The sequence below is a fragment of the Miniopterus natalensis genome, chromosome 21 (genome assembly GCF_054644295.1).
Source record: "Miniopterus natalensis isolate mMinNat1 chromosome 21, mMinNat1.hap1, whole genome shotgun sequence".
NCBI classification, from domain to species: domain Eukaryota; kingdom Metazoa; phylum Chordata; class Mammalia; order Chiroptera; family Miniopteridae; genus Miniopterus; species Miniopterus natalensis.
In genome coordinates this window covers 8,629,998-8,656,234 of record NC_142101.1, presented here as the reverse complement: position 1 = coordinate 8,656,234, position 26,237 = coordinate 8,629,998, and the positions used below count along the sequence as shown (strand labels likewise).

At 44.3% G+C, this 26,237-nt stretch overlaps 1 protein-coding gene across 1 annotated transcript in view; it reads right to left on the bottom strand.

Moving 5' to 3' along the window:
• Positions 1-8,089: 8,089 nt before the first annotated feature.
• The window catches only part of ABCB10 (ATP binding cassette subfamily B member 10), a 28,871-nt gene continuing 10,723 nt past the window's right edge, over positions 8,090-26,237 (bottom strand). Inside the window, exons 4-13 of the mRNA XM_087828991.1 lie at positions 23,469-23,603; positions 22,547-22,693; positions 21,401-21,536; positions 19,310-19,405; positions 18,271-18,480; positions 16,020-16,099; positions 14,820-15,000; positions 12,161-12,204; positions 10,421-10,455; positions 8,090-9,939 (exon numbers count right to left, since the gene is read on the bottom strand). Coding sequence (XP_087685117.1) covers positions 9,693-9,939; positions 10,421-10,455; positions 12,161-12,204; positions 14,820-15,000; positions 16,020-16,099; positions 18,271-18,480; positions 19,310-19,405; positions 21,401-21,536; positions 22,547-22,693; positions 23,469-23,603 — 1,311 coding nt within the window. The 3' untranslated portion in view covers positions 8,090-9,692. The remainder of the gene's footprint in view (positions 9,940-10,420; positions 10,456-12,160; positions 12,205-14,819; positions 15,001-16,019; positions 16,100-18,270; positions 18,481-19,309; positions 19,406-21,400; positions 21,537-22,546; positions 22,694-23,468; positions 23,604-26,237) is intronic.

Sequence of the window (26,237 nt, the reverse complement as noted above, 5' to 3'; positions counted from 1 at the left end):
GAGCTTGAACACTCAAGGGGCGGGAGGGCGCGCCGTGAATACGTCAAAGCGCCGCGCCGCGAATACGTCATAGCCCCGCGCCGCCCCGAGGGGGCGTGGCCGGAGCGGCGGGGAGAGGAAGGAGGGCGCGTGGTGATGACGTCAAGCGGCCGCGCGGACCTGCGAATGCGGTGCAGGCGGTGGCACCCGGAGGAGCGAAGGGGCTGGGGCGTCTCTGGCGCAGAGCGGTCGGCCCCGGACGCAAGGGAAAGTGAAACTGGGAAGCCAGGTGCCATTCTGACTCCGGGGCGGGGCTGGTCCCCCACCGCCGGGGCGCGGAGCTCCCGCGCGCCGCCTCTCCCGAGCCCCGTGGTAAATGGAAAGCGTCGGTTCCCTGGCCCGGGAGGAGAGGGGAGGAGGCCCGTCCGCCTGACTCCGGGCTCGCGCTCGGTGTGGTGGTGGTTCTTCGCCGGGTTTCTCATTTTCCGGTTCAGCGCCGCCTGTGCAGGTTCATTCACACCAGCGACCCGTCCGTACCTGCGATCCCGGCCTCGCTCCGAGACCGCAGCCCCCCGTCCTCCTGCACCTCTGTCCCTTTGGGAAACTGGCCGGCGCCCGAGGGAAAGAGGAAAACTCGCGGGGGCGGTCCTGAGCCCGCCTGCGCCCCGACGTCCCGGCACCTGGCAGCGCGCAGGGTCGCTGGTAGACGCCATGTTTGCGCTCCCTCTGCCCTGCACTCAGCTGCCCCTTTTTTCGGCCTTTAGTCTTGTGTCTATTCCCCTTTTCTGCCTCCTTGCCCGCTCAGCCCTTCACACTGCCAACATAATGAACTAAGGTGGCCTTGAAGCTGCTCTTGGGCTTGTAGATTCTCTGTGGGACTCATCGCTGCAACCACCGGCAACAAAGTAGCCAGAATTGTTTCCTGCAGATGTCTTAGAATTGTTAGAATTGCATTCCCCAGCAACACAGTAATCATGATATTATTAAAATGGAAAGGCAGGGGGACAATTAAGAACTCATTATGGAAATTATCCGAGACAGTCATTTTCAAGGCATTCATCTAATTCTCATCTAAATGGCAATGGAACTTTAGGGGAGAATTCTAAATTTCAGTGTAGGTTAAACATCCTTCAAGCAATGAAGGACGTGCATTGTTTTCATCAGTTCTGGAGTCAGCAAACGTTCTGTCAAGGGCCAGAGAGTCAGCATCTCAGGTTTGAAGGCTGTATGGTCCCTGTCACAACTGCTCCTGAATGAGTGTGTCTCTGTTCCAATAAAACGCTATTTATGGACACTGAAATTTGAATTTCATGCAACTTTCATGTGTCATGAAATAGTTTTTTGATTTTATTTAAAACTGTAAAAACCATCCTTAGCTTGCAGGCCAAACAAATCAGGCAGAAGGTTGCAGTTTGCTGACCCCTGCACTGGCTTTGTGAGGGAGGCACAACCAGCACCTAGCACAGGACCTAACAACATAGAAGATGCTCAGTGTTTATTGCATGAGTTGAATAAGTGGAGATAACCAGGAAAACACTGTGATGCTTCAGATGTAACAAAACATGCAGGAAAAAAACCCAAACACATGAAACCCTAAAGGAACATTGACAATATAGTTTTCACATACTTATTTCATTAATATATTTAATGCTTTGTAATGTTTACATTTGTTTTCATTTGTTTTCTAACAACTTTGCCATTCTTATGGAATAAAGTGGTATTCCCAAAATGGAGCTCTACTTTGTAAAAGTGCACTTACAAGGGTGTGGCCTGTGATTATTTCTAGGGAACCAGTCAGGTCCAAGGTCACAGAAGACCTTGCACCACACAAGGATAAGCCTGAGACGGTGGTCAACAAAATGCTGAGTTCATAACGTGGAATTTTATCTTCACATGTAGGGTTTCAGATGTGTTTTTTTCTTTTTTGCTTATTTCCTAAATTGCTTATATTAACATTCATATCCTTCAATGGCTCCCCATGCGGGTGGGGTAAAAACTAAGATGTTCAGCATGGTGTTGAAGACCCTGCCTTGATCCAGCCCCTACCTTTTTCTCTAATATCCTTTTGTGTGAAGCATGAATGCTGAAGTAGCTTACAACTTGCCTATGCTTCTTTCGTCACCTGTGAAACGGGGCTGATAGGTGTTTGTTTAAATTACAGGAGTGTCAAGAGTATCAAATGTGGTAACATGTGCAAACACTAGAAACAACAACAGTGTTACCAACACCGCCTCTGTGATATTTAGCTATTTTCTTGTAATTAATTTTTATATGCCCTCTCTTTTTAAATTAGAAGCTCCTTTAGGGTAGGTACTATGATTACTCATTAGTAACTCCACACACAGTTCCTTCTCCACAGTGGGGGCAGGGGATAGTTATTTACTCTGTTGAAGCAACTAAACATGTTTATAAATAGCAAACGAATGAGGACATTAAGAATTTTAGAAGGAAAGGAATGGAACTTGTAATTGCTACTTACTTTTCTGTATTTGTAATGTTAGTTTTTTTCTTTATTCTTGAATCTCCATAGCCAAATTCTAGTAAGAAACTGAATGTAGTAAAAAGTTTTACAAGAAGTGACAGATTGGCCAACAGCAGCACAGTGGCACGAGCTCTCCCTTTGAATTTACAAGCTGGCCGGCTATAATTCATCAGAGGATTCCCTGCTCAACACACAAACATGTCTGAGTGACTCTCACATTGAGACATCAGAAGGTGGGCATATGGCAGCAAATGGGAGATGGGATGGGTGGGGGAAGGACAGAGACAAGCCCCAAACAGTCTGGTGCTCACAGTGGCCCCTGCAGACACGATAGCACTGAAGGGTAGGGTGCAACCCCCCACTGGGCAAACCAGAGGGGCGGAGAGAGCATCAGGCCTGGGTAGGGGGCACACACCAAAGCGAAGGTCAGGGTCAGAGAAATGGTGCAAGAGATGGCAGCATTCCACAGCCTGCCATCACCAGACAAAGGATCCCATAGATGTGAGACTCTGCCCACACCACCCTCCAGTGGCCTGCCCAGCAGCAAAATCCTCTCATCAGAGGGCAAAAGGGCTGAAAAACTTTCCAGCCTAAGTTGTCTGTACTGATTATGGATAAGCCCACCGGAGAGAACAGAGCCCTGGATAAGTAAACCCATTCGCCCCCACCCCTCACCCACCCATGGGGCGCAGTCTTATAGAGGCAGCTGGGTCAACTCAGAGCAGCTCTGCTGGCGGCTTCTGGCTACAAGAAGGCAGCGCTAGAAAGCATAGTCCAGGGGCCCACCCACTTCCTAACATGGGGGTGGTTCCCCAAGACTGAGGAGACTGGGTTGTAAAGGGGACCCCCACCTCCTCAGGGAATATGGGACATTTTCCACAGTTGAGGCAACACTACCCCAAGAGATCCCAGAAGCTCCAGTAGTGCAGGTGAGAAAATAAAAACTTGCATTTTGGCACCACCTACTGGAAAGCAAAAGAAAGACCTCTACTAAGCAACCTGCTGAACAGTGGTATGAAATACTTTTTAATTTATTCATTCATTTTTAAAATACATCTTTATTGATTTCAGAGAGAGGAAAAGAGAGGGAGGGAGAGAGAGAGACACAGAAACATCAATGATGAGAGTGTCATTGATCGGCTGCCTCCTGCACGGCCCCCACTGGGGATCGAGCCCGCAACCCGGGCATGTGCCCTGACCGGGAATTGAACTGTGACCTCCTGGATCCTAGGTCGATGCTCAACCGCTGAGCCATGCTGGCCTGGCTGAAATGCTTTTTTTAAAAAAAATATTCCCAACAAATGCCCAGGCAAAGAAATAATCCATCAAGCACCGTGAATAAACGAGGTGACAATGAAGTTCAGAAAGAAAATTTTAAAATGTCCAGAAAATAAACTTAAAACACACAGGAGACTGTGATTAAAATGACAGGGAATTCAAACTGCAGTTCTGAAAAAACAGTATACGAGGAAGCTCAGAAAAGAAATTCAGTGAGCTCAGAAGTAAAAACAAACAGGAGTACTTCACAGAGAGACTGGAACTATAAAACAAGTCAGACAGAAATTCTGGAGCTGATGAAGTCAATAAATGAGATGAAGGCTGAAGCAGTGAGCCCAGGAAACGGAGCAGGCAGATGGAGGAAAGAGTCAGTGATATTGGAGGTAGAAACATAAATGTCTGTTGGAAAAAAAAGGATTGTTTGTAAAAAAGAAAGAACTCTATGGAGCTACCCGACTCTGTTAGAGCAACGTAAGAACAACGGATACCCCAGGAGGAGAAGAGTGGGAGATGGGAGCAGAGAGCCTAGTCAAACAAGTGATTGACAAGAACTTCCCAAACCTACAGAGAGAACTGGACCCTCAAATCCAAGAAGCTAACTGAAAACGTAATGATCAAAACTGAAAAAGGCCTTTCTCCAAAGCATATTATGTTAAAACTGTCAAAAATTACTGACAATGAAGGAATTCTCAAGGCAGCCAAGGAAAAGAAGTTGGTTACCTACAAAGGAAATCCCTTTAGATTTTCGTAGGATTTTTCAGCAGGAACTCTACATGCTATGAGAGAGTAGAATCAGATATTCAAATTGTTGAAAGAGAGAAATCACCAGCCAAGAATAACATACCCAGCAAAGTTATTCTTTAGACAGGAAGGAGATATAAAGGCTTTTTCAGACACACGGAGGCTGAGGGAATTTACCACAAGATCTACGTTACAAGAAATGAGGAAAGAGGCTCTTCTACCTGAAACAAAGACAAAAGATACAAATCTGTAAGATGACTGACAGAAGCAGGAAACTGCAACTCTTGTTCAGAATAAGGTATTTAACACAAATATAAAGGTTAAAGGAAATAAAAAAGGACAACAGCTACTGAGATTTGGAGTTGAATGCACAGCATAAAAAGATAATTTGTGACAACAGAAATATAAAAGGAGATGAGGGAAAGGACTGAACTTGCACAGGTGAGTGGAGATAAGATGCAATCAAAAGAAAAAAAATGTACACATGAAACTTTTTTTTTTTTTTTTACATATATCTAATGGGAACCACACACAAAAAAATCTAGAGCTGAGACACATAACATAAACAAAGGAAATGGAGGGGAAAAATTCATAGAAACAATGAAGGCGCAGTGTTACCAGGAAACAAAAGATAAAATGGCTTCTTAGGATATATTTCCAGAAGTGGGATCAAACAAAATAGAATCAGAGGCGTGGCTACATGGAACAGACTGACAGCTGGGAGGGGGGGAGGGAGGGCTGAATGAAAGAAGGTGAAGGGATTCGACAAAGAACATTATATATTTATATATATAATATATATAGAATGTTCTGTGTCTATGGGTTATAATATGTAACAGCTGACAGATGGGAATGGGGGAAGCGGAGGCTGGATGGAGGTGGGCAAAGGGCGGGGGAGTGGGGACATCTGTAATAGTGTCAACAATAAAAATAAAGAAAAAAACAAAAAATATATAAAATAGCTATAGGAAATCTTCATATATCAGTGCTCACCCTAAATATAAATGGACTGAACTCACCAGTTAAAAAGCACAAAGTAGGGAGATGGACCAACAAACAAAACCAACTATATGCTGCCTTCAGGAGACACAGCTGCAAAGACAGACTCAAAGCGAAGGGGTAGGAAATGGCATCCAGAGAAAAAAAGGTGTAACCTTTACCTATTACAGACACAAAATAGATTTCAAGATAAAAAAGATAAGAGACAAAGATAAATATTTCATAATGATAAAGGGGACTATACATCAAGAAGACATAACAATATATATGCACCCAACCAGAGAGCACCAAAACATACAAAGCAATTACTAACAGAACTAGAGGGAGAAACTGAAAAAAATAATAATAGGGGACCTAAATACTCCATTGACAGCAACAGATAGATCATCCAAATAGAAAATCAATAAGGAAATATCAGCCTTAAATGGCATAATCAATATTTACACTGTGTTTCATCCCAGAACATGAGATTGTACAGTCTTCTCTAGTGCACACAGAACATTCTCAAGGGCATACATGTTGAAACACAAAAGTAGCCTCAACATATTTAAGAAGATTGAAATCATACCAAGCATATTTTCCAACCACAATGCTTTTGAAACTGAAAATCAACTACAAAAGGAAAGCTGAAAACAACCACGAATATATGGAGATTAAACAATATGCTACTAGGCCTAGGCTGGTGTGGCTCAGCAGTTGAGCATCGACCTAGGATCCAGGAGATTGAGGTTCGATTCCCGGTCAGGGCACATGCCAGGGTTGGGGGCTCGATCCCCAGTCGGGGGCGTGCAGGAGGCAGCTGATCAATGACTCTCATCATTGATGCTTCTATCTGCCTCTCCCCTTCTCCCTTCCTCTCTCTGAAATCAATAAAATATTTTAAAAAAACAAACACACAAACAAAACAAAGACAATATGTTACTAAACAAAGACTGGGTGAAAGAAGAAATAAAAGATCAAAAGATATATAGAAGCAAATGAGAATGACAATACGAAACATCAGAATCTGAGAGATGCGACAGAAGTGGTAATAAAAAGGAAGGTCACAGCATCACAGACTTACCTCAAAAAACAAGAGAAATCTCAAATAAACAACCTAACGTTTCATCTTGAAGAAGCAGAAAAAGAACAAAGCCCAAAGTCAGTAGAAGGAAAGAAATAATAACCAGAGCAGAATTAAACAAAATAGAGGGAAAAAAGACAATAGGAAAATGTAACAACGAGCTGGTTCTTTGAAAAGAATAAAATTGACAAACCTTTGGCTCGACTCACTAAGGAAGAAATAAAATCAGAAATGGAAGCGAAGTTACAACAGACAGTACAGAAACAGAAAGGACTCCAAGAGACCACCACGAAAGGTCACGCCGCCGAACAGAATACATTAAAATGGCATTTTTCAAAGAAATAGAACAAAAATTATCAAATTTGTAGGGAAGCACAAAATACCCCCAATAGTCAAAGCGATCCTGAGAAAAACACACAAAGCCAGAGGTATCACGCGCCCCGGCTTCAGGTTAAACTGCGAAGCTGTAATACTCAAAACAGCACAGTACTGGCAAAAAGTCAGACACACAGACTAGTGGGACAGAACTGAGAGCCCAGAAATAAACTCACACATATATGGGCAACTAAATTTTGACAAAGGAGCCAAAAACATTCAATGGGGGAGATGAAAGCCTCTTCAATAAATGGTGCTGGGAAAACTGGAAAGCCACATGCAAAAGAAGGAAACTGGGCTACTACTTGACACCATACACAAAAATTAACTCAAAATGGATTTAAGACCTAAATATGAGACCTGAAACAATAAAACACATAGAAGAAAACACAGGTTCTAAACTTATGGACCTTGGGCTCAGAGAGGATTTTGTGAACTTAAAACCAAAGGCAAGGGAAGTAAAAGCAAAAATAAATGAGTGGGAAGACATAAAAATAAAAAAGCTTCTGCACAGCAGGAGAAACCATCGACAAAGCAAAAAGGCAACCAACCGAATGGGAGAAGGTATTTGCAAATAATACCTCCGATAAGGGGCTAATATCCAAAATATATAAATAGCTCATGCAATTTAAGAACAACAACAACAACAAATCAATCCTATTAAAAAAGTGGGCAGGGGACCTGAACACATTTCTCAGAATACATACAAATGGCCAACAAATGTATGAAAAGATGCTCAACTCCACTAGCTATAAGGGAAATGACATTAAAACCACAATGTGATACTACCTCCCACCTGTTAGGATGGCCGCTCTCAGGAAGACAAGAAACAGCAAGCGCTGGAGAGGCTGTGGCGAGAGGGAGCCCTCGGTCGCCGCTCGTGGGAATGGAAACCAGCAGACACGTCAGACGACAAAGGAGCAAACTCACCCACAGACAGACAGCAGTAGGGTGGTGACCAGAGGCAAACGGGGGCGAGGGAAGGGTGGGAAGGGTAAAGGGGTCAAATTTATGGTGACGGAGGGAGACTAGCTTTGGGCGGAGAGCACGCAATGCAGCACAGACGAGGCGTTACAGCTCCGCACACTCGAAACTCACACAATGCTGTTCATCAGCGTCACCCCAGTGGGTTTAACAAAAAACAGCGAAAACAAAAAAGTGACAGACACAGATAAAATTCACTATAAATTTTAATCCATGATATAAATGTTACCCAAAGACACACTGAACATCTTGCATGAGGAAATGACACATAATGATTAAATTCAAATCTGTAAATCTTTCTATGGCACAAAGAGATTTCCCTCAGGTCCAGCGGTGTTACTGTGCTGTTTGCTTCCTGTGAACCAAACCAGAAGAGCAAACTGCGTAAAGACTACAAGTAAAGTTGGTTAAAATGATGGTCACAGGCGCACTGTTTACTGATTCAAAAAACACAGTTCTTTTATTCGTGAATAAATCCCCTTACGTAGAATGAAATATATTACTCCATGCGAAATAGTGGTTTCTTCTTCCAGTCTAAGCGGGGACCTAATGATTACTTAGCACAGGAGGAAACTTCCATTTTAATTATGTCGACACAGTTACTTCTTAGGTCTGGCATCATCAATGCCGAGAAAGCACTTTTTCTTGAGGCAACAGCAAATTACCACCACTGACATGAAACATGGCAAACCTAGTTGTCAGCACTGCTTGAAGGACTTTGAGGCATTTAGGTGAATAAAACTGTAAGTAAAGGAAAAGGATTATGAATGTCTTCTTTTCAGAAGACTGGCAAGTTCTTAAGGTTTCTTGATATTCTGTAGAACAGCGAGAACTTCTAAACTTTCTTCAAATGTTTTAAGGTTGAAATCAGTTATATGATTCAAATTTTAGCCTCATTAAAGAAATTTCAAAAGTATTTAAATAACTGAATAAAGGCTGTAAAATTTGGGTTAGGGACTGTACATTTTTAAAATATAACTTTCAGGACATGCCTTAGACAATGTAATGTAAAATTCATTTTTGCATCTTTCTTGATAATAGCTGGCAGTTCATGCCTCACTTTCCAGGCTCATAGAAAGTAGCGTGTGAGAAACGGGAATCGAGGCTTCCTACCAAAGGCGGGGCTGCTGCTTCCCCTTTCAAAACGCATCAGGTGCTCATGGGCCAAAAATGTTAAAAACCACACACATCCAAACAGCTCTCATCCGGAGGGACACACACTCCCCAACTCGCACACCCTTGACGACACAGGAGACCGAGAACGCAGACGTTCCCTTCTCGCGTGTGACATGAACGGCTTGTGAGCGCAGTGCTTGGGTTCATGCCACAGGAGGACGAGGGTGAGATGAATGCTTAGACTCGCATCCCTCGCGCTTCCTAGTAACACCCGACCCACAGCAGGTAGAACACCACGCGAACCACACAGTGACTGGCTAACCGGCCTAAAATAACTAGGCTTTTAAATTTATAATTCCCTTTTAAAGGTTGTCATTCGACAATAGCTTCAATCTATAACAGCAGTAAAAAAAATGAGGTGTCATGCTATATTAAAATATTCCAAGATAAAATAAAGTACAAAACCTGAAAATAACTTCAGTGCTATAGACATTTAGAAAGTTATAATTACTAAAACTCTGAATAAAAAGGCCTTGAGAACAGGTACATCTTGAAACAATAGTTTATATACTTTGGGAAAAATAGGCATATTTCAAATAACTTGAAGTATGATTTAGATTCCATACCACCCCTAAAAAATCGCCTGCAACGCTGTCTTGCTTTAGTCTCTCCTACTCAGTAACTGCTTCTTTCTGCTGAAATGAAACTCTGTTTGTTCATTAATTTTCTGTAGATCCCGTCTGGTTTCGAAAGCAGCTCTTCGTGCTTCCCGCACTCGGTGATTCTTCCTTGGTCGAGAACAGCCACCACGTTAGCATTCTTGATGGTGGACAGACGGTGGGCAATGATCATCACTGTTCTTCCTTCCATCAGTCGGTCCAGAGCTTCCTGCACAAGGTGCTCGTTCTCAGCATCCAACGCACTTGAACAGGAAAACCGAGTGAGGAAGCAAAGACATCAGTGCCACGCGGGCCTGGTGAGCTCACGTATTTCCTGTCCCACACAGTGGCCCTTCATCAGCAGTGAACTGACACTATCATCAAAACGCTACCTTCTTGGGTCCACTATATATTTTTATATTATAAAGGTACTATTAAAAAGGAAGCTTGGGGCTCTAGAGTCCCATAGAATGACTGTCAAGTAAGTAGAATAGAATCCACACAGTAGTAGATTAGAGTGATTGGGGGTCCCACACACATGTGTCTGAACTGGAACTACAACCCTCAGCTCAAGGCTCAGCCTGTCCACTGCCTCGCAACTGTCGTTAATTCAGACTCAGCCCCTTTAAAGTGCAGGGGGAAGGGCCTTTTCAGCTGTAACACTCTGACATACAGAAAAATAAGTCTCTGGTAAAGGGAGAGTTTGGTTTGATACAATTAAACGCAGTGTTAAGATATCCTCACCTGGTTGCTTCGTCAAGGAGGAGAATTTTGGGATTCTGAAGAAAGAAAAACATTGAAAAGAAAACACAGTTTTATTAGAAAAGCACAAACTCTCAGTAATTAAAACAAATGAAGGACTGTACATGATGCAACATGAAGGACCCTTGAAAACATTCTGCTGAGTGAGTCAGTCAGCCACAAACGCTCCATGTTGTAGGACTCCGTGAGCAGCACATCTACAGACACAGCACAGACGGGCGGTTCCCTGTGGCTGGGCCAATGGGAAATGGGGGGTACATGTGACTGCTAAAGGGTATGGGGTCTCTTTTAAGCGTGACAAAAATGCGTTAAAACTGATCATGGTGATGGACACGCAGCACTGAACCCACTGGAACCCACTGAACTGTACACTTTCAATGGGCGACTTGTACAGTATATGAATTATATCACAATAAACCTGCTACGAAAAAGAAAACCACAAGCTCATACGTGTCTGAGGTAAGCGCACAAGTGGAAGAGATAGAGGCAACTTTAAGCCATATCACAGCCATCCCTGGACTGGAAATAGTTCACAGCACAGCTTACCCTGCTGCCAGCCACCTCCCAGTGGGAGGTGGGATCTGAAGTAAGACAGTCTAGGCTCTCAAGGTCCTGCTCATAGTTTAGTTAGGAGTATCACAGAAAACAGAAAACAATAAGAGGAAGCTGATGTATATAACACATTACATTCTAGCTTTGCCTAGGAGTTTATCACAAGAAATGAAAACAGCCACACAAAAACTTCCACACCATTCATCCACAGCAGCCCTGTTCTCAATGACCCAAAACTGGAAGCAACCCACATGTTCATCAGCCGCTGAATGGACAAACAAAGGAATGCAAAGCTAACCGTACAAAGGACTGCTGCTCAGCAACAGAAAGGAATAAAGTTATGATACAGGGTGCAGCATGGAGGAGCCTCAAAAACATCACGCTGGTAAAAGAGGCCAGATGCCAAAGACCACATCCTGTCTGATTCCGTTGAGCTGAAATGTCCAGAAAGGTCAATCTACACAGAAAGCAGGCTGGAGGCAGCCTGAGACTGGGGCTGGGCATGGGGAAAGGCTATAAACAGGTACAAGGGTATTTTTTAGGGTGATAGAAATGGCTAAAAAAAATATATTCTTTTTTGTTTTGATTGTGTGATGGTTGAATAACTGTAAACTTACTGAAAAGTCACTGAAAGTACCTTTAAAATTGGTGAACTTTATGGTATGTAAGTTATGCTCCAATAAAGTTGGCTTTTTTTAATCACCTATAAATCTGTGGAGAGTAGTTAAATAACAAAGGGAAAGACTATTATTTCCTAAAAAATACAATGTCTGACTTTCATCTAAGATGGCTTTTCCCTCTCCTCTCAGAAGTCTTGTACAAGCACTTCAAGTCTGTATTACTCAGTTTAGCAGCTGATCACAAATTATACAAGTAAACATACTTGTACTGTTCTGATAATCTGATGTAATCACTTTTCACTGGACTGTATGCTTCTCCCCCGTCAATACTAGCACAGGCCTGGCCTCCTAATACGCAAGAACTACTTGTAAAATTTGAACAACATGCACTCAGTGGGACTCCTCACTCATCTTTCACCAGAACTGTCAACCATGTATCCACCCTCCCCCTCAAAAAGAAAAAAGGAAGAAGAAAAATAGTAACTTACAAGTTACAAGGCCTCTAATTAAAAACAGTAACAAAACCTCCAGCCAAGTGGCCCAGGCTTACCTTAAGCAGAGCACGGGCAATGGCAATCCGCTGTTTCTGCCCACCTGACAACGACAATATTTTTTTTAAAGATTGAAAACCTTAACAAAAATTCTTGGCAACAGTCTTGTCTGATAAGCCATGTGGCAATTGGAAGGTGGCTTCTTCCAGTTAGTCACAGCTAAGAAAGATGGTAGAACAGAAACTTTTCTGTTGTCTATTGTCTCCTCATTAACCTCAAAATTAATAACAATTATTATCATAGCTAACATTAATTGAGGCGTTCCTATGTACCAGGAATTTTCAAAATGCTTTGCATGTATTATCTCATTTAATCTTAAAGTCCTATGAAGTATATCCTATACTACTCCCATTTACAGATGAAAAACTGGGGCACAAGAAAAGCTGTCCAAGGTCTCACAGTTGGTATGTGGCAGAGCTTAGGTCTGTACCTGCACAGAGTGAAGGGCTATACTTTTAACCACTACACACACTGCCTCCCTAACAGAACATCCAACACGGCAAGGAAACCGAGAGCTCGGGATATCCTCCGGTTGCTGAGCAGTATGTGCAGTGGGCGGGAGCAAAGGGCATTGGTGGGGCTGGGACTTGTCGTCCCACTGCTCTGCCTCCGAGCACCACTCCGGACACCTTCCTTTCTCATATTATTTTCTTCCCCCGGCCCAGGGAAGAACTGATGCTTACAGTGGTTTGTGTGTGTATGAAACTGGAGGTAACACACAGAGGGAGCCATGCTAATCGCCCCCTTCTAAAACTTAGATTCTAATAGAAGCAAGGGAATGAACTGGGGGTGGGAGCGGGGGGATTATGATGGGACAGGAGGAGGTAAGCAGAGCGTCTGTGATAATTCCCCTTCCTCACCTTGTCTCACACCACCCTTCTCCTTCCCGCCAGAGGACACTCCTAAGTGACCACTGGTAAGTCCCAGGTAGCAGGGCTCAGGACTCACTCCTCCAGGCTGGTTTCATTATAGAAAGCTCAATCTCATTTAACCTCAAAAGGATGAAAATATCCCTTTTGGTTGATTTTATTGGCAGAAAATATTTATTAATAGTAATTGCTGGACATCACATTATTTCATCTAAAAGAAGTTCACCATTTACAGCTGAAATATGTGGTGCTGCTAACAGGTGGCCTCCACCAGGCAGCCCTGTGCTCACTTCAGGGGAGCACTGAGGGAGCAGGGCAGCCCTTTCTTTCCGACCTCTGACTGGGAGGGTGTCTGAGTGCTCTGGGCAGTCAGCAGAGCAGCCAGCTGAGGCCTTTGGTCGCTGGGAGAAATCCTCAGTGCCACTGAATGCACTGGGATCTATGGCTAGATGTCCTTTCTTTCTCCCAGAAAGCCAGTGTGGGTTGAAACCTTTGGTTATTTCACTCTGAAATGGGGCTTGAGGATCCTGGTGACGTGCTCATGGAATAGAGCGTTGGTAGCTCCCAGCCCCACTTCTTGATGCTCGAGAATGTTACCATGAGCTGCTCAAGCTGGTTTTCTTCCAGGAGCACACCTCAGAGATGCAGTAGTGGTTTATACTAACACAGCAACATGTAATTCTACTCCTGGGACTTCCCCAATCCAGCAAAAACACTTCATTTACTGTGATAGTTTTAAAAAGCCACACATAATAAACTTAAAACATTTTGTGTCAAACTTTCTGTGGTCACACTTCAAGTAAAAAGTTTGGTATTGAAAAGGACCATTGCTCTAGTCCCGCCTGGTAGCCGTCACTATGACAGGAGGCATCCATCCATTGCTGCTGAGATGCTTCTGCCGACAGAGCGTGTTGTTGTGGAAGGGAGCATATTTTAATATTTGTAATGAAAAAAAAAGTTTATATTTAACCAGATAAAAAATTATTTCCCTTTAAGTTCTACTCAACCCACTTCTAAACACTAAAGCAAGAGAAAATAAGTTTTCTCCTTCCCTCCAGAAAGCCTGGCACCCATAATATAACAATATGCCAGGTGTGCTCTGACATCACCGGGAACAGCGGCTGTGCCTCCCACTGTGCACCCTCCTTTCATCTGGGTCAGGCTACGCCATAGGCCTACGCCATGGGCCAGATCTGGGCCAGGACCTGCGTGTGCACAGTTCTCAGCTAAGAATGGCTTTTACATTTTACTTGGTTGTTAACAAAAACCAACAAAAAAGAATACTATGTGAAAAAGACCACATGTGGCCCACAGAACCTAAAATATTTATTTACTCTCTGGCCCTTTATTGAAAAAGCTTGTTGAGCCCTGGTCTAACATGGACAGTGAAGACTGGGGAATAAAGAACTCTTTCAATTTCAATTCTGTTCCTGACTCAGTCTCTGCCTCCCCAACTGAACAAATCACTCTGCCACCCTGTATCTTTCTCATTTTCTACAGTTTTCAAGGATCTTGCATTACAAAACCTTATCTTTTCTCAGATGAGAAAAAAGCTGCTGTGGCTGCGTACTACTCAGTGGGACACTCAGTGGGGATTTGGGTGCAACTTTGGGGTAAAAACTGAAGGAAACTGAGGAGCTGTCCACATGCAAAAGAGATTTTAGAAAGTGGAAAGTCTAATTTCATAACCTCTAAGAACAAAAGTCTAATAAGATGTAATATTGCAACATGGAATGTTTGGACACTTCTTTGGAGCAGAGCTTCTGCTACCAGCAATGAGAGCAGGTACCTGAGAGGAGCACGCCCTTTTCTCCCACCATAGTGTTGAATCCGTGAGGGAAATTTCGGATGAAAGCAGTTGCGTTGGCCACTTCAGCCACTTTCTCCACCTGCTCGGCAGTCACCAAGGAAGGGTCATCTGCACCATAAGCAATGTTCTCAGCAATTGAGCAAGAAAACAAAATTGGCTCCTACAAATTGGAAACAAAACATATTTGTCGCAAATTTCAAAGCAGATTTCACACTGGTCTAGTGACCATAGTGGAGCATATTTAGTGAAGTCCTTATGTCTAAGAAACTATGTGCACCACTGATATCCTCACACTGCCGAGCAGCCCCTATCATGGCCCCACCTGCCCCTGGCCCAGCAGAAGGGCCACGGGTAAGGTCTGAGGAGCTCATTAGGAGCAGGGGCTCGGGTGTGTCTGCTGTGCACATGGCCTGGTAATGAAACGTAAACAGCTGTGCTGACTTTTTCTGCAGCATGTGGTCTTATGGAAACAGCCTCATCGGTGACCATATTATATTAACATGCTGCCTGGAAAACTGCAACCCCTTGCAAGGGGACCCTGGCTCCTTCTTACCATAGACTTGGCTTGCTTTCTGCTAAAACCCCTTATGCCCAACAGTAGATAGTGGCTGGTAATAAAAATAGGGATTGGGGAAGAGTCAGTAGAAGCTAAAAAGTTAGCCTTTCTCCCAACCTTCTAGACGGTCTGTATTATAAATTCATGGCAGCCCCAGCTTTTGATAAAAAGTCAATGCTTCACCCGGACAGGTGTGGCTCAGTGGTTGAGCACTGACCTAGGATCCAGGAGATCCCGGTTCAATTCCCAGTCAGGGCACATGCCCGGGTTTGTGGGCTTCATCCCCAGTTGGAGGCGTGCAGGAGGCAACCAGTCAATGACTCTCTCATCATTGACGTTTCTATCTCTCTCTCTCCTTTCCTCTCTCTGAAATCAATAAAGATATATTTTAAAAAACAACAACACATATCTTTAAAAAAAAAAGTCAATGCTTCAATGGGCTGAAGTGTTTGAGGTCTTGAGAAATGGCACTGTTTACAAACCTAAACAATCTGCCATGTGAGACTGGTTCAATACATCTGGAAACTGCCACCACTTCTGAAAGATTCAAGACCAGGCAGAAAGCAAATAACAAAAGCAACTTTAGAAGGAAGTACAATAAAAATACACCTCTTTCCTCTTACCTGACTCACTGTCCCAATCTTAGATCTCAGCCAGACTGGATTTAGCTGACGGATATCATGACCATCAAGACTGATCGTTCCTTGTGGAGAAGAAAGGAAAGTCACTGAGCATCATGGGGCCAATGACTAATGTAAACACAGAAAGGATCTGGTGGAAAAATTCCAGACTCAGTTTTTAAAAGATTAAAAGTATAATCAAAATCTCCAAACAGAATCTACAACTAATATATCTCATGGAATTTCAGAGCTAAAAGGGCCTTTCTGGATTGCCCACGTCCACTGTCCCTGCAGTGGTTAGCTGACTGGCCCATCGAGCACATCCATCCAGCTCGCCCTCTGGCAGAAGCTGAAGAGAGCTTCCCAGAGTCCCTGCAGTGACTTGGGGCTCCACAGTAAGGTGCACCTGTGCAAAGCTTTGACTCAGAAGAGATTTATGTGGGAGAGGTGCAAGCTGTGAGGTGTCCACTTGCACAAATATTGGCAGAGGTGACACCTCTTTGAAGCAGGCACCCATGACAGTGGCTGCCTAATTCTGCAGTTTCCTGACCATGTTGCTATCAGCAACTACCCTGAAGGCCTGGCTCTGTGGGGAAGTTCTGGGAAGTGTCCTGGAAGTTCAACCCTGCCAGTGATTTTTGAGCTATTTTATTGCTCCCCAAAAGATGTCTCCCTGCATAAGCTTAGTTGGAGGAGAACCTGTTATCTGAAACTAAGAATCTGATGGATCCTGTGGTGGAGCTTTTAAATAATGAGATGTAACTCTGACCTTAGCTAACAGAATTAATTCTGCATGTTGAGGGAACTTGACAGTGCTGGGTGATGAGTGTGACTAACATGAGAAGTGCCATCCCGTCTCAGTTAATGGTGTGTAATCATGCAAGCCAGCTGCAAACTTTCATTAGCTGGAAAAACCTGAGGCCTCTGACTTAGAAAGTACAAGTGCTCTGCAGGCGCCACGAGGCAGAGGTTTAAGCAGTTTCTTTCCTCCTCGATTTATTCCCCGTGATGAAGAAACCAAAGAATCAGTATTTTCACTTTATTTACATCACCTAACTAGGGTTTTTCTAACCTCAGAATTTCATAACACGTAGAGTAAATAAGACAGTGATTCCAGAGGCAAACAGCACAGGAACACCCATTATACACAACTGGTGATTCTGTGGGTCAGGACCTGCAAATCAGAAAAATCATCTGGCACGTAACCAGCTCTCGTGTTGTTTTAAACAGAAAAAGACCACAGACATACTCTTTTTAAAGTCACGGTCTGATTTGTTTTCTTGCTGAAAAACATCCTTTTCTCCATCCAATATTAACCAGTACATAGAGAATATCTACTGCAGGCTCTCCATCTGGTGACGGGTGTAAACTTGACATTGTGATTGCTTCGAAATATACGCACTTGTCAAGTCATATGTTGTACACCTGAAATACAATGTTATTGTCATTATGCCTCAATTAAAAGGTCATAAAGAAGTAAAATAGCCCGGCCGGGTGTGGCTCAGTGGTTGAGCATCCACCTAGGATCCAGGAGATCGGGGTTCGATTCCTGGTCAGGGCACATGCTGGTCTTGCAGGCTAAGCAGCCGATCAATGACTCTCTCATCAATGAAGTTTCTATCTCTCTCTCTCCCTCTTTCTTTCCTCTCTCTGAAATCAATAAAGATATGCTTTAAAAAAAAAAAAGTAAAATAACGTGTTCTTTGCTCTGAGAGATGCTACAATCCAGCTAAACATAAAATAAAAACCAGAATGAGAAAAATCCATTAAGAAAATCCCTCCTTCCTCAAGCAGCTTCACTGGAGCAGCCAGAGACAGGAATTCCTGAGTGACCAGCACTGCTTGCACGGGGACCACCGAGCTTCCCTAGAGCTCCTGGCTCCTGCACAAGCTCAGCAGGTGGCACAGTGGCATTTACTCCGAGGTGCTGGGGGGAATGGCAACTGTGACTGCTGAGTAGCCCCCCAGCCCCTCTCCAGGAGGGGGCATCAGGAGACCCTGGCATGGGAGATGAGGAGGTAGACTTCAGGCAGTCACCCAGGACTTGAAGGGATCTGACCGAATTACACCAAATGCCTGAAGGGCCTCCTGTAAGAGCTGCCATGACCCTAAAAGGGACACCTCTGTTGAAGGGATTTCTCTCCTGGGAACAAACCCTCTGGCATTCAGAACTCTCACACGACAACTCTTTGCATAACTGACCCTCTTGCAGGGCTCAGGACAGTCCTGCCCTACAATGCAGTGAACCACTCACCGGAAATGGGGTCATACAGCCTCAGCAGGAGGGAAACCACCGTGGATTTGCCAGAACCACTTGGGCCAACCAGTGCTGTGACAGATCCTGATGGGATAGAGAGGCTGAAGTCCTGGAATATGGGCACCTCTGGGCGAGCCGGGTAGGTAAAGTGCACATTCTTAAACTCCAGAGCACCTTGGAAGCTTTTCTCATTCAAGACCAGCCCCTCTAGAACATAAAATGGAATACTAATTACCTAACCCACAGATCAAAGCCACAAGTGAACTCAGCTTCCACGGTCTGACTACAGACACGGACGCTCCACCACAGCTGGTCCTGGAGCAGGAGCCCTTACTGTGGAGGCAGGAGAGGCCTCCGCCTTGCTTGCCCTGCGTCTGTTCTGCACGCCCTCCACCCAAGGCGCCATGCGTGTGCGGTCTTGTTTGATTCTTGCAGCCCTGGGAGGTGGACACCACTGCCCCAGCTCTCCCGACAGGTCACTGCAGCCCAGAGACGAGCCCCGGAGCCCACTCCCACCCTGCCCACACTACGGCCTCTGCAGCTCCCTCGCTCCAGGCTGATCTGATACGCTCTCAACATCCTGAGAGAAAGACGTTACACACGTGGGCACCACACAACAGCGATGGAGCCGAGGGGAGCAGGGGTTCTGTCCTGTCCTGGTATTACCTGGGCGTATTTCCTCCAGCCCATGATGCTGGAGGACCCTGGGCATTCACCAACAACGGCCTAGGAGTCAGTGAGGGGCTGGGGCGGTACAGCGCACAGCCACTTCTCCTGAGCCCCGAGAACTGGCTTTCACGGAAGCAGCAGCACCCCTTGTGGTCAACCCCATGCTTTCAGGGATGTCCCTGCGCCCCACAGCAGCTGTCTTTCCTCTCGTACCACCCGGCCCTCTGATGACCCTTTTCCTGCGGTGTGGCAGGGATGACGTACTGGTCATGCCCATCCTTCAGAGGCAGGGCAGGGAGCTGGCCCAACTGTGCAGAGTCACATTTCTTTATTCCCAGCGAAAAAGAGCCAACACATTCAGACTCACCATTGAAAGGAAGCTCAGGCTTTCTCTCGAGGAGCTCCCAGAGGCGTCCCCCGGCACCCAGTCCTTTCATCAGCTCCGAATAGAAAGAGCTCAGCCCTGAGGATGAGAAGCTACCATGTATTACTGGCACCAGGAATCAGCCATCTGCTATTCCCATCTCTCTGGGAAAGATAATAACTTGCTTTTAATATAAAGCCTGTTTCTTTCAAAAAAAGATTTGAGGCAGCTACCTGGGAATCCATGTTCAGAATTCCCTCTGTCTCATACCCTTGTTTTCCTTCAGCTTCTCTTCCAATTTCACTGAGTGAAACGTTTTTAAGAAGGATGCCCTGGTTGGTCAGGGAATTTACAAATACATACAGCCATACTAATCAACCACCGAATCAAAATCACAGTGTTAGAGAAAATTCTACCTCGCCAAAAACACAGCAATATAAATAAAATATAATGCTTATCCTATACTTAAAAGAATAAAATATCCCAATATTCATTTTAAATTCATATCCACAAAAATCAAACCTCCCGTTTAGGCACTCAAAAATTCACCTTTTACTAGGCTAAACACTGAAAAGAAATTTGGTAATGTTAACTATTCCAGCAATCTCTTCTTAAAGTCACCTCTGTCCCATCCAGTAGGTTGTCTTTTGTTTTACTGATTGTTTCCTTCACTGTGCAAAAACTTTTCAATCTGACGTAGTCCCATTTGTTTATTTCTTCTTTTGTTCCCTTTGCCCAGGGAGACATATCTGAAAAATATTGCTAAGACTGATGTCCAAGGGAGTTTACTGCCTATGTTTTCTTCTAGGAGTTTTATGGTTTCAGGTTTCATATTTAATTATTTAATCTATTTTGAGTTTGGTTTTGCATATAACGTAAGGGAGTGGTTCAGTTTCTTTTTTTCTCATATATCTATTCAGTTTTCTTGACACAATTTATTGATGAGGCTGTCATTTCCCTATTGTAATTTCTTGTCTCCCTTGTTGTAGAGTAGTTGACCATATGATCATGGGTTTATTTCTGAGTTTTCTGACTTGAATAAACATTTCATGTAGGAATAGAGATGGCCAACAGATACAAAAAAGATGCTCAACATCACTAGTCACCAGGGAAATGTGAATCAAAACCACAATATCATCTCACGCCTGTCAGAATGGCTATTGTCAAAAAGTCAACAAATGATAAGCACTGGATAGGATGTGAAGAAATGCGAACTTGTGGGCACTGTTGGTGGGATTGTAAAATGGTACAGCCACTATGGAAAACAGTATGAAGGGTCCTCAAAAAATAAAAAAATACAAGTACCATATGACCCAGCAATTCTACTCTGAAAATTTATCCAAAGAAGATGGAAACACTAATTCGAAAAGATATATGCAGCCCTAGGTTCACTGCAGCATGATTTGCAATAGCCAAGGTATGGAAGCAGCCTAGGTGTCTGTTGATGGATGGACAAAGATGTGGTGGGGATGCAGGAAAGGTTCAGAACAGAACTTCTGGGTCAGGTGGGAACCAAAGACTCAAAATGAAAACCTCCGACTTCACACAGCTTCACCCAGGAAGAGACAAAAAAAGCTGAACTGAGATTCTTGACCTAGGCAAGCAACTCTGTTTTGTGCACTTTCTAATTTGTAGTTTTGACTGTTTGTTAGTTTTGAACATGGCTGAATTTGTACAAGAGGAATCTTATTCCCCCGTGATCTGCCAAACAGGAAACAATCCCACCACAGGCCTGCGGTTCCCTGTGTGCACCTGGTCAGCACTGTCCTCCTCCCACGTTCATTCTATGAGCAAAGTGAACGAGCTGTGCAGGTTAGAAAATCCTGCTTCTGAGTGACCCGGAGCTCAGCGAGTGACATGTGGCCTCCCACAATCCTAAACCTCCCAACCACGGAACTGCTTGCCTATGTGGGAGGATCACACTCGTATCTTTATTTTTTCTTTTAAAGTCAAGTTGGAATGACATTCTAGGAAATGGTTTTTTCAGGTGAATTGCTGAGAGATGGAGTAATAGGAAAGTTAAGTTTTCATTTTAGATGAAACTAGGACCTGATTTTCCCTTTGTAACACCCCGAGCCTATGTAAATTATATACCTCCAATGCTCAGTCCAACCCAGAAAGCATACATTAGGAAGGAAGAGAGTTCACCCACTGTCATGTGGGCACTGCCCATCAGCAGCCCTCCTTTGTACAGGACAGAAAGCACAATCAGGTTCCCGGAGAGCCCCGTCTGCCGAACGAAGAAAACACAGAAGTCAGGGGGAAACCAAACCGAAGCATTAACACGGCATATATTTTCCTTTCTGCATTTAACTATCACAGCAAGATTTTTCCAAAATATTATGTTTTTATCTGAAAACATAAATTTTATCTGGAAAGTACTTCTTTATTTGAAATTAAAGAAATACTTTCAAAATATTGCAATATTGAAAGAAATAACCTCATCAACACAGAAACCTAGAAGCTAAGTCACCATAAGATTCCTATTTTACTCTATGTAGTCAGTTTACAAAGGAAAAAAATATTAAGGATTCCTTCCCTAACTGGATGCCAGCATGCGTGTTCATATGTTCTAAAGTGATGCACTGGGTAAAGGTTGGACCGGGAAGCTGGAGTCCGGGACCTCTGACCCACCGTGACCCGTGTTAGACGTGTGGTCTCCGTGAAGTGCTGCCTTCTCTGGGCCTGTTTGCTCATCTGTTGAATCACGGCCATTATGCATCACCTGTAAAGTTCTTTCCAGTTTGAATGTGTTATGAATTTGCCCTCGTGGTGATTTTCTAGTTCAGTGTCCTATGTGAGTTCATTGTGTTCAATTTTTTTATACTTCCTTCGTGAAATACACTGAGGTTACTCTGGTTAACCCTCAGTGAGTCTCAGCTGTCTGCATCAGAATGGCAGGGGAACCTGTCAAAGCACAGATGGCCGGCCCTGCCCGGGAATCTCCGATTCAGTAAGTCTGGAGTGGAGCACAGTCTGCATGTCTAACCAGCTCCCAGGTGAAAGTCCAGACCCCACTTTGAGAGTCAGTGCCAAGCCTGGACTATCCGGTCTCGCCGCCCATTGCCTTTTCTTTAATTACCTTTCTTGTTTTCTTTCTCTTTCACAAAAATATGTTAAAGGCAATTCTCAGTCCTGAGGTAGAACAGAAGCATCTTCTATTCATGGCAGGAGTCCCAATAAAAACCTCTCCCAGGGACAACGTCCGCCTCCTTCACTCTTTCACACTGATGCACTTACTGCTCCGAAGAAGCCGGCCCGAGCCAACGCCTCCTTCCTCGCTAACTGCATCACAAAGTCCACTTTGCTGGCGTATTTCTCTATTTCAGTCGTTTCTTTCCCAAAAGCTCGAACAGTCCTTATGTTTCCAATCCGTTCCTCAGCTAGCTGGGGGAACAACAAAAGCCTTTCAGGGAGCAAGGTTGTGTTTCGGGATTTCTAGAGGCACAATTAAACACTGGCTCTCATTTTTAAGACACTATCAATGGAAAGCTGCTTGTGACACATGACTAAGTCAAAAGTACGTTTCACAGGAGAGTATACAGAACCACCTTATTTTTGGAAACACCAATCTATACATTTGCACGTCTTATATAGAGGTAGAAAGATAAACAGGAGGGTAGGTAGCTAGATACAGAAATATATCTTTATGCAGAGAAAAAGATATATAAAAAGGACAGACTCCAAAATGTCAGTAATGTTCGAGGCAGGATTATGCATGTTATTTTTTCTCTTTATATTTTCAAATTTTCAGTAAGAAAATATATGGTTTTTATAATATGAAAATATAACAATTATTTTTAATTTTTAAAAAAGACAATTATTGGACAGCACTGCAGAGCTACCTTTATTAATTAATGAAAAGTAGAGTGTCATCCAGAAATTGTTTTGAAAACATGATTAGCTTTTTTGTCCTACAAGAAATAGTGACAGAAAGAAGAAAGAAGTCCATACAAAGTTCAGTTAAGTTGGATCTACTCTGATGTGTAGGTAGGAATCTAGTCTAAGAGGCAGAGTACTTTAGGTATCTAGGATCTTGGGGTCTAACGTAAGGAAAAGTAAGTACTTTTTGAAAAGCCCAAGCACATTTCTTAGGGTCTGCCCACTGGTGCCTTGGCTCTGAGCTCACTCAGTGGAGACCAAGCCAAGGAAGGGCCTTTACCTGAGTGGCTTGTGCCAGGGAATCCTGAGTGACTTTGGTCAGTTTCCGTAGATATCGTCCATAAATCACAGCAAGGATGGATATTGGAGGCACCACACTCAAAACAAAAGTGGCCAGATGGGGTGAGACAAAAAACTGTCAAAGACAAAAGCCAAAAGGTGTTTGTTACAGAGTAGCAAGGAATTCTCATTTACCCACTGTAAGGGTGTGTGTGTTTCAATGAATAGATGGGCTGTGGAACTTTTTAGACATTTTTGATCTTGATAAAACCCATGAATATTCGGCATGCCACACAGAAGTCACGTGATCAAGAGCTGCTGCAGAAAGGGTGGAAATATTTTACTCTCCATGCTGGACCACTGCTGGTACAATGCTGCGTCCCTCAGACCATGCTGTTCAACAGCAGAGAGGGGAGGCAGGATGGGAGTGAGGGAAGAGGCCCACTCTGCTCACGCTGCCTGGGCCACAGCAGGAATTCTGTCCTCAAGTCTGGACCACCTCAAGGACAATGAACCACCACAGCACAGAGCCCCACTGCAATGACCAAGATGGTAGAGACCAAAAACACTACACCATGTGGCAGGCAGATGAAAGAGATTGGCAGGAGGACATGAGCAACAGTGGAAGAAAGGTTACAGCAGTTTCTGTGGCTCGGTGGACTGAAGCACAGTGGATCTGAACACAGCATAAGGAGGAGATTCTTAACACTTGGAGCTGCTCAAAGAAGGAACAGCCAAATTCTAGAAGTAACGTGGTGGGGTTTCCTGTCAACCCTGAAATTTGGTGATTGTATTTTAAACGGTACTAGCATCTCTTCAACGAATTACTAAAATCTGCCAAATCTCATTTGCACAGAAAATAGTATAATCAGTACAAGGCTCTCCAAAAATGCTGGGGAAAAGTTGCAGACTGAAATGTAAAGTAATGGAAAGAACAACCAGTCACTTGTTGACTCATTCAACAACTCGGTACTGAATGCCTACCTGCAGCAAACGCTATCCCAGGTGCCTGGGAGAGAAATGACCCGCATGGAGTTTCATCCAAGGGGAGAAGAGAGGTGGGACTTAGAGAAAGCAGGTGAAAGAGGGAGGAGATAACTTCAGGCATAATGCGGTCCAAGTGCATAAGGCTCCGAGGCAGGAATGATTCACCCTGAGCAGGTGAGCCACACAGTCCAGAGGGCGCTGGGATGATGTCACACAGGGATACATGCACAGGCAGTGAGGCAATCAGGGTAGGCCTGACAGTTCTGGGGCCTGAATGCACCTAAGCTCGAGTGAACCAAGTGCATGGGGTGTCCTCTGAAGTGATGCAGGAACATCCATCGGGGTTCCCCAGGACCTGAGTGGGCTGTCTCAGACCACCTACCTCCCTTGCTCTGGTTCCATGCTTAGTACAGTGGTACCTTGGTTTTCAAATGTAACCTGTTCTGGAAGGCCGTTCAAGTTTTGAAATGTTTGAAAACCGAGGGATCAACAGCCGACAGCTAGGCATCAGGATCTTGCACTCAGCGGAAGCTGAGTGGCATGTTCGACTTCTGAGGCATGTTTGTCAATGGAGACGTTCAAAAACTGAGGTACCACTGTAATAACCTGGAGACTAACACAGGATCCTGTCAGCACAAAGGAGTGCTGGAGTAGCAGGACCACACATCTTAATTCTAGGAAGGAAGAGGCCACGTCTGAATTACTAAGCTGGCCGTATGGCCTAGACATTGTTGGGTTCTTCTTAGTTGGTTTACCATAAATCAGGTCCAGGGAGCTGTGCAAGAGAAACGAAGCATACTCTGTTCCTAGAGCAGAAGACCAGGTCCCAGGTGATGCCACCTCACAAGGCCCTGTCATGGGCTGAATGTTTGTGCTCACCCCCACCCCCCAAATTCATATGCTGCAGCCCTAATCCCAGTGTGGCTATATTTAGAGATGGGGACTCTAAGAAAGTAATGAAGGTGAAATGAGGTGATAACAGTGGGACCCTGATCCAATAGGATTAGTGTCATTATAAGAGATGCCAGAATGCCCGCTTTCTCCACATGAGCACTGAGGAAACGCCCTGTGAACACACAGCAAGATGGCAGCTGCCTAGAAGCCAAGAAAAGGGGCCTCAGAATGAACCTATTTTGCCAACACAGGGGGTCTTGGGACTTCCAGCCTCCAGAACTATGAGAAATAAATCTGTTGTTTGAGCCACCTAGTCTGTGGTACTTTGTTATTTGGCCTGAGCTAAGACAGGCCCTTTCTGATTAGCCAACTGAAACATCCTTAACTGTTATAAAAAGAGGTTCCAATCTCTTCCTGAGCCCAGAACACTGATATTTGGAAATGCTGTGGTGCAGGAGGGGTCTTCTTTCAGAGCCTTGCTTTTCTCTTGGCTGGGAAAATAAGAGATTTCAAAGTTGTTTTCCATTCTACAAGTCAGAATGACAGGCTCGCTCTGGCAACACATCATTCTGTGACACGGAACACGGAGAGGGCAAAGCCCGTGCCTTTCCTCCTGTGGGACGGTACCTACAGTTCTAACTCTGGGGGTCTAGGACTGCACTGGTTGAAGTGAGCCTCACGTGGCTGCTGAGCACCTGAAATGTGGTCAGTGTGACTGAGGAGCTGAATTTTTAATTTTATCTAATTCTAACTAATTGAAAATTAAAATTTAAAAAATGATGCTCCATTTCTATCCCAGTCATTCGTAAAGTTTTAAGTGTGCCTAGAAAGCCTGGTCTGTCAACCTACTTTTCAACTGCAGAGTTTATGAAATTTGAATAGAGACCAA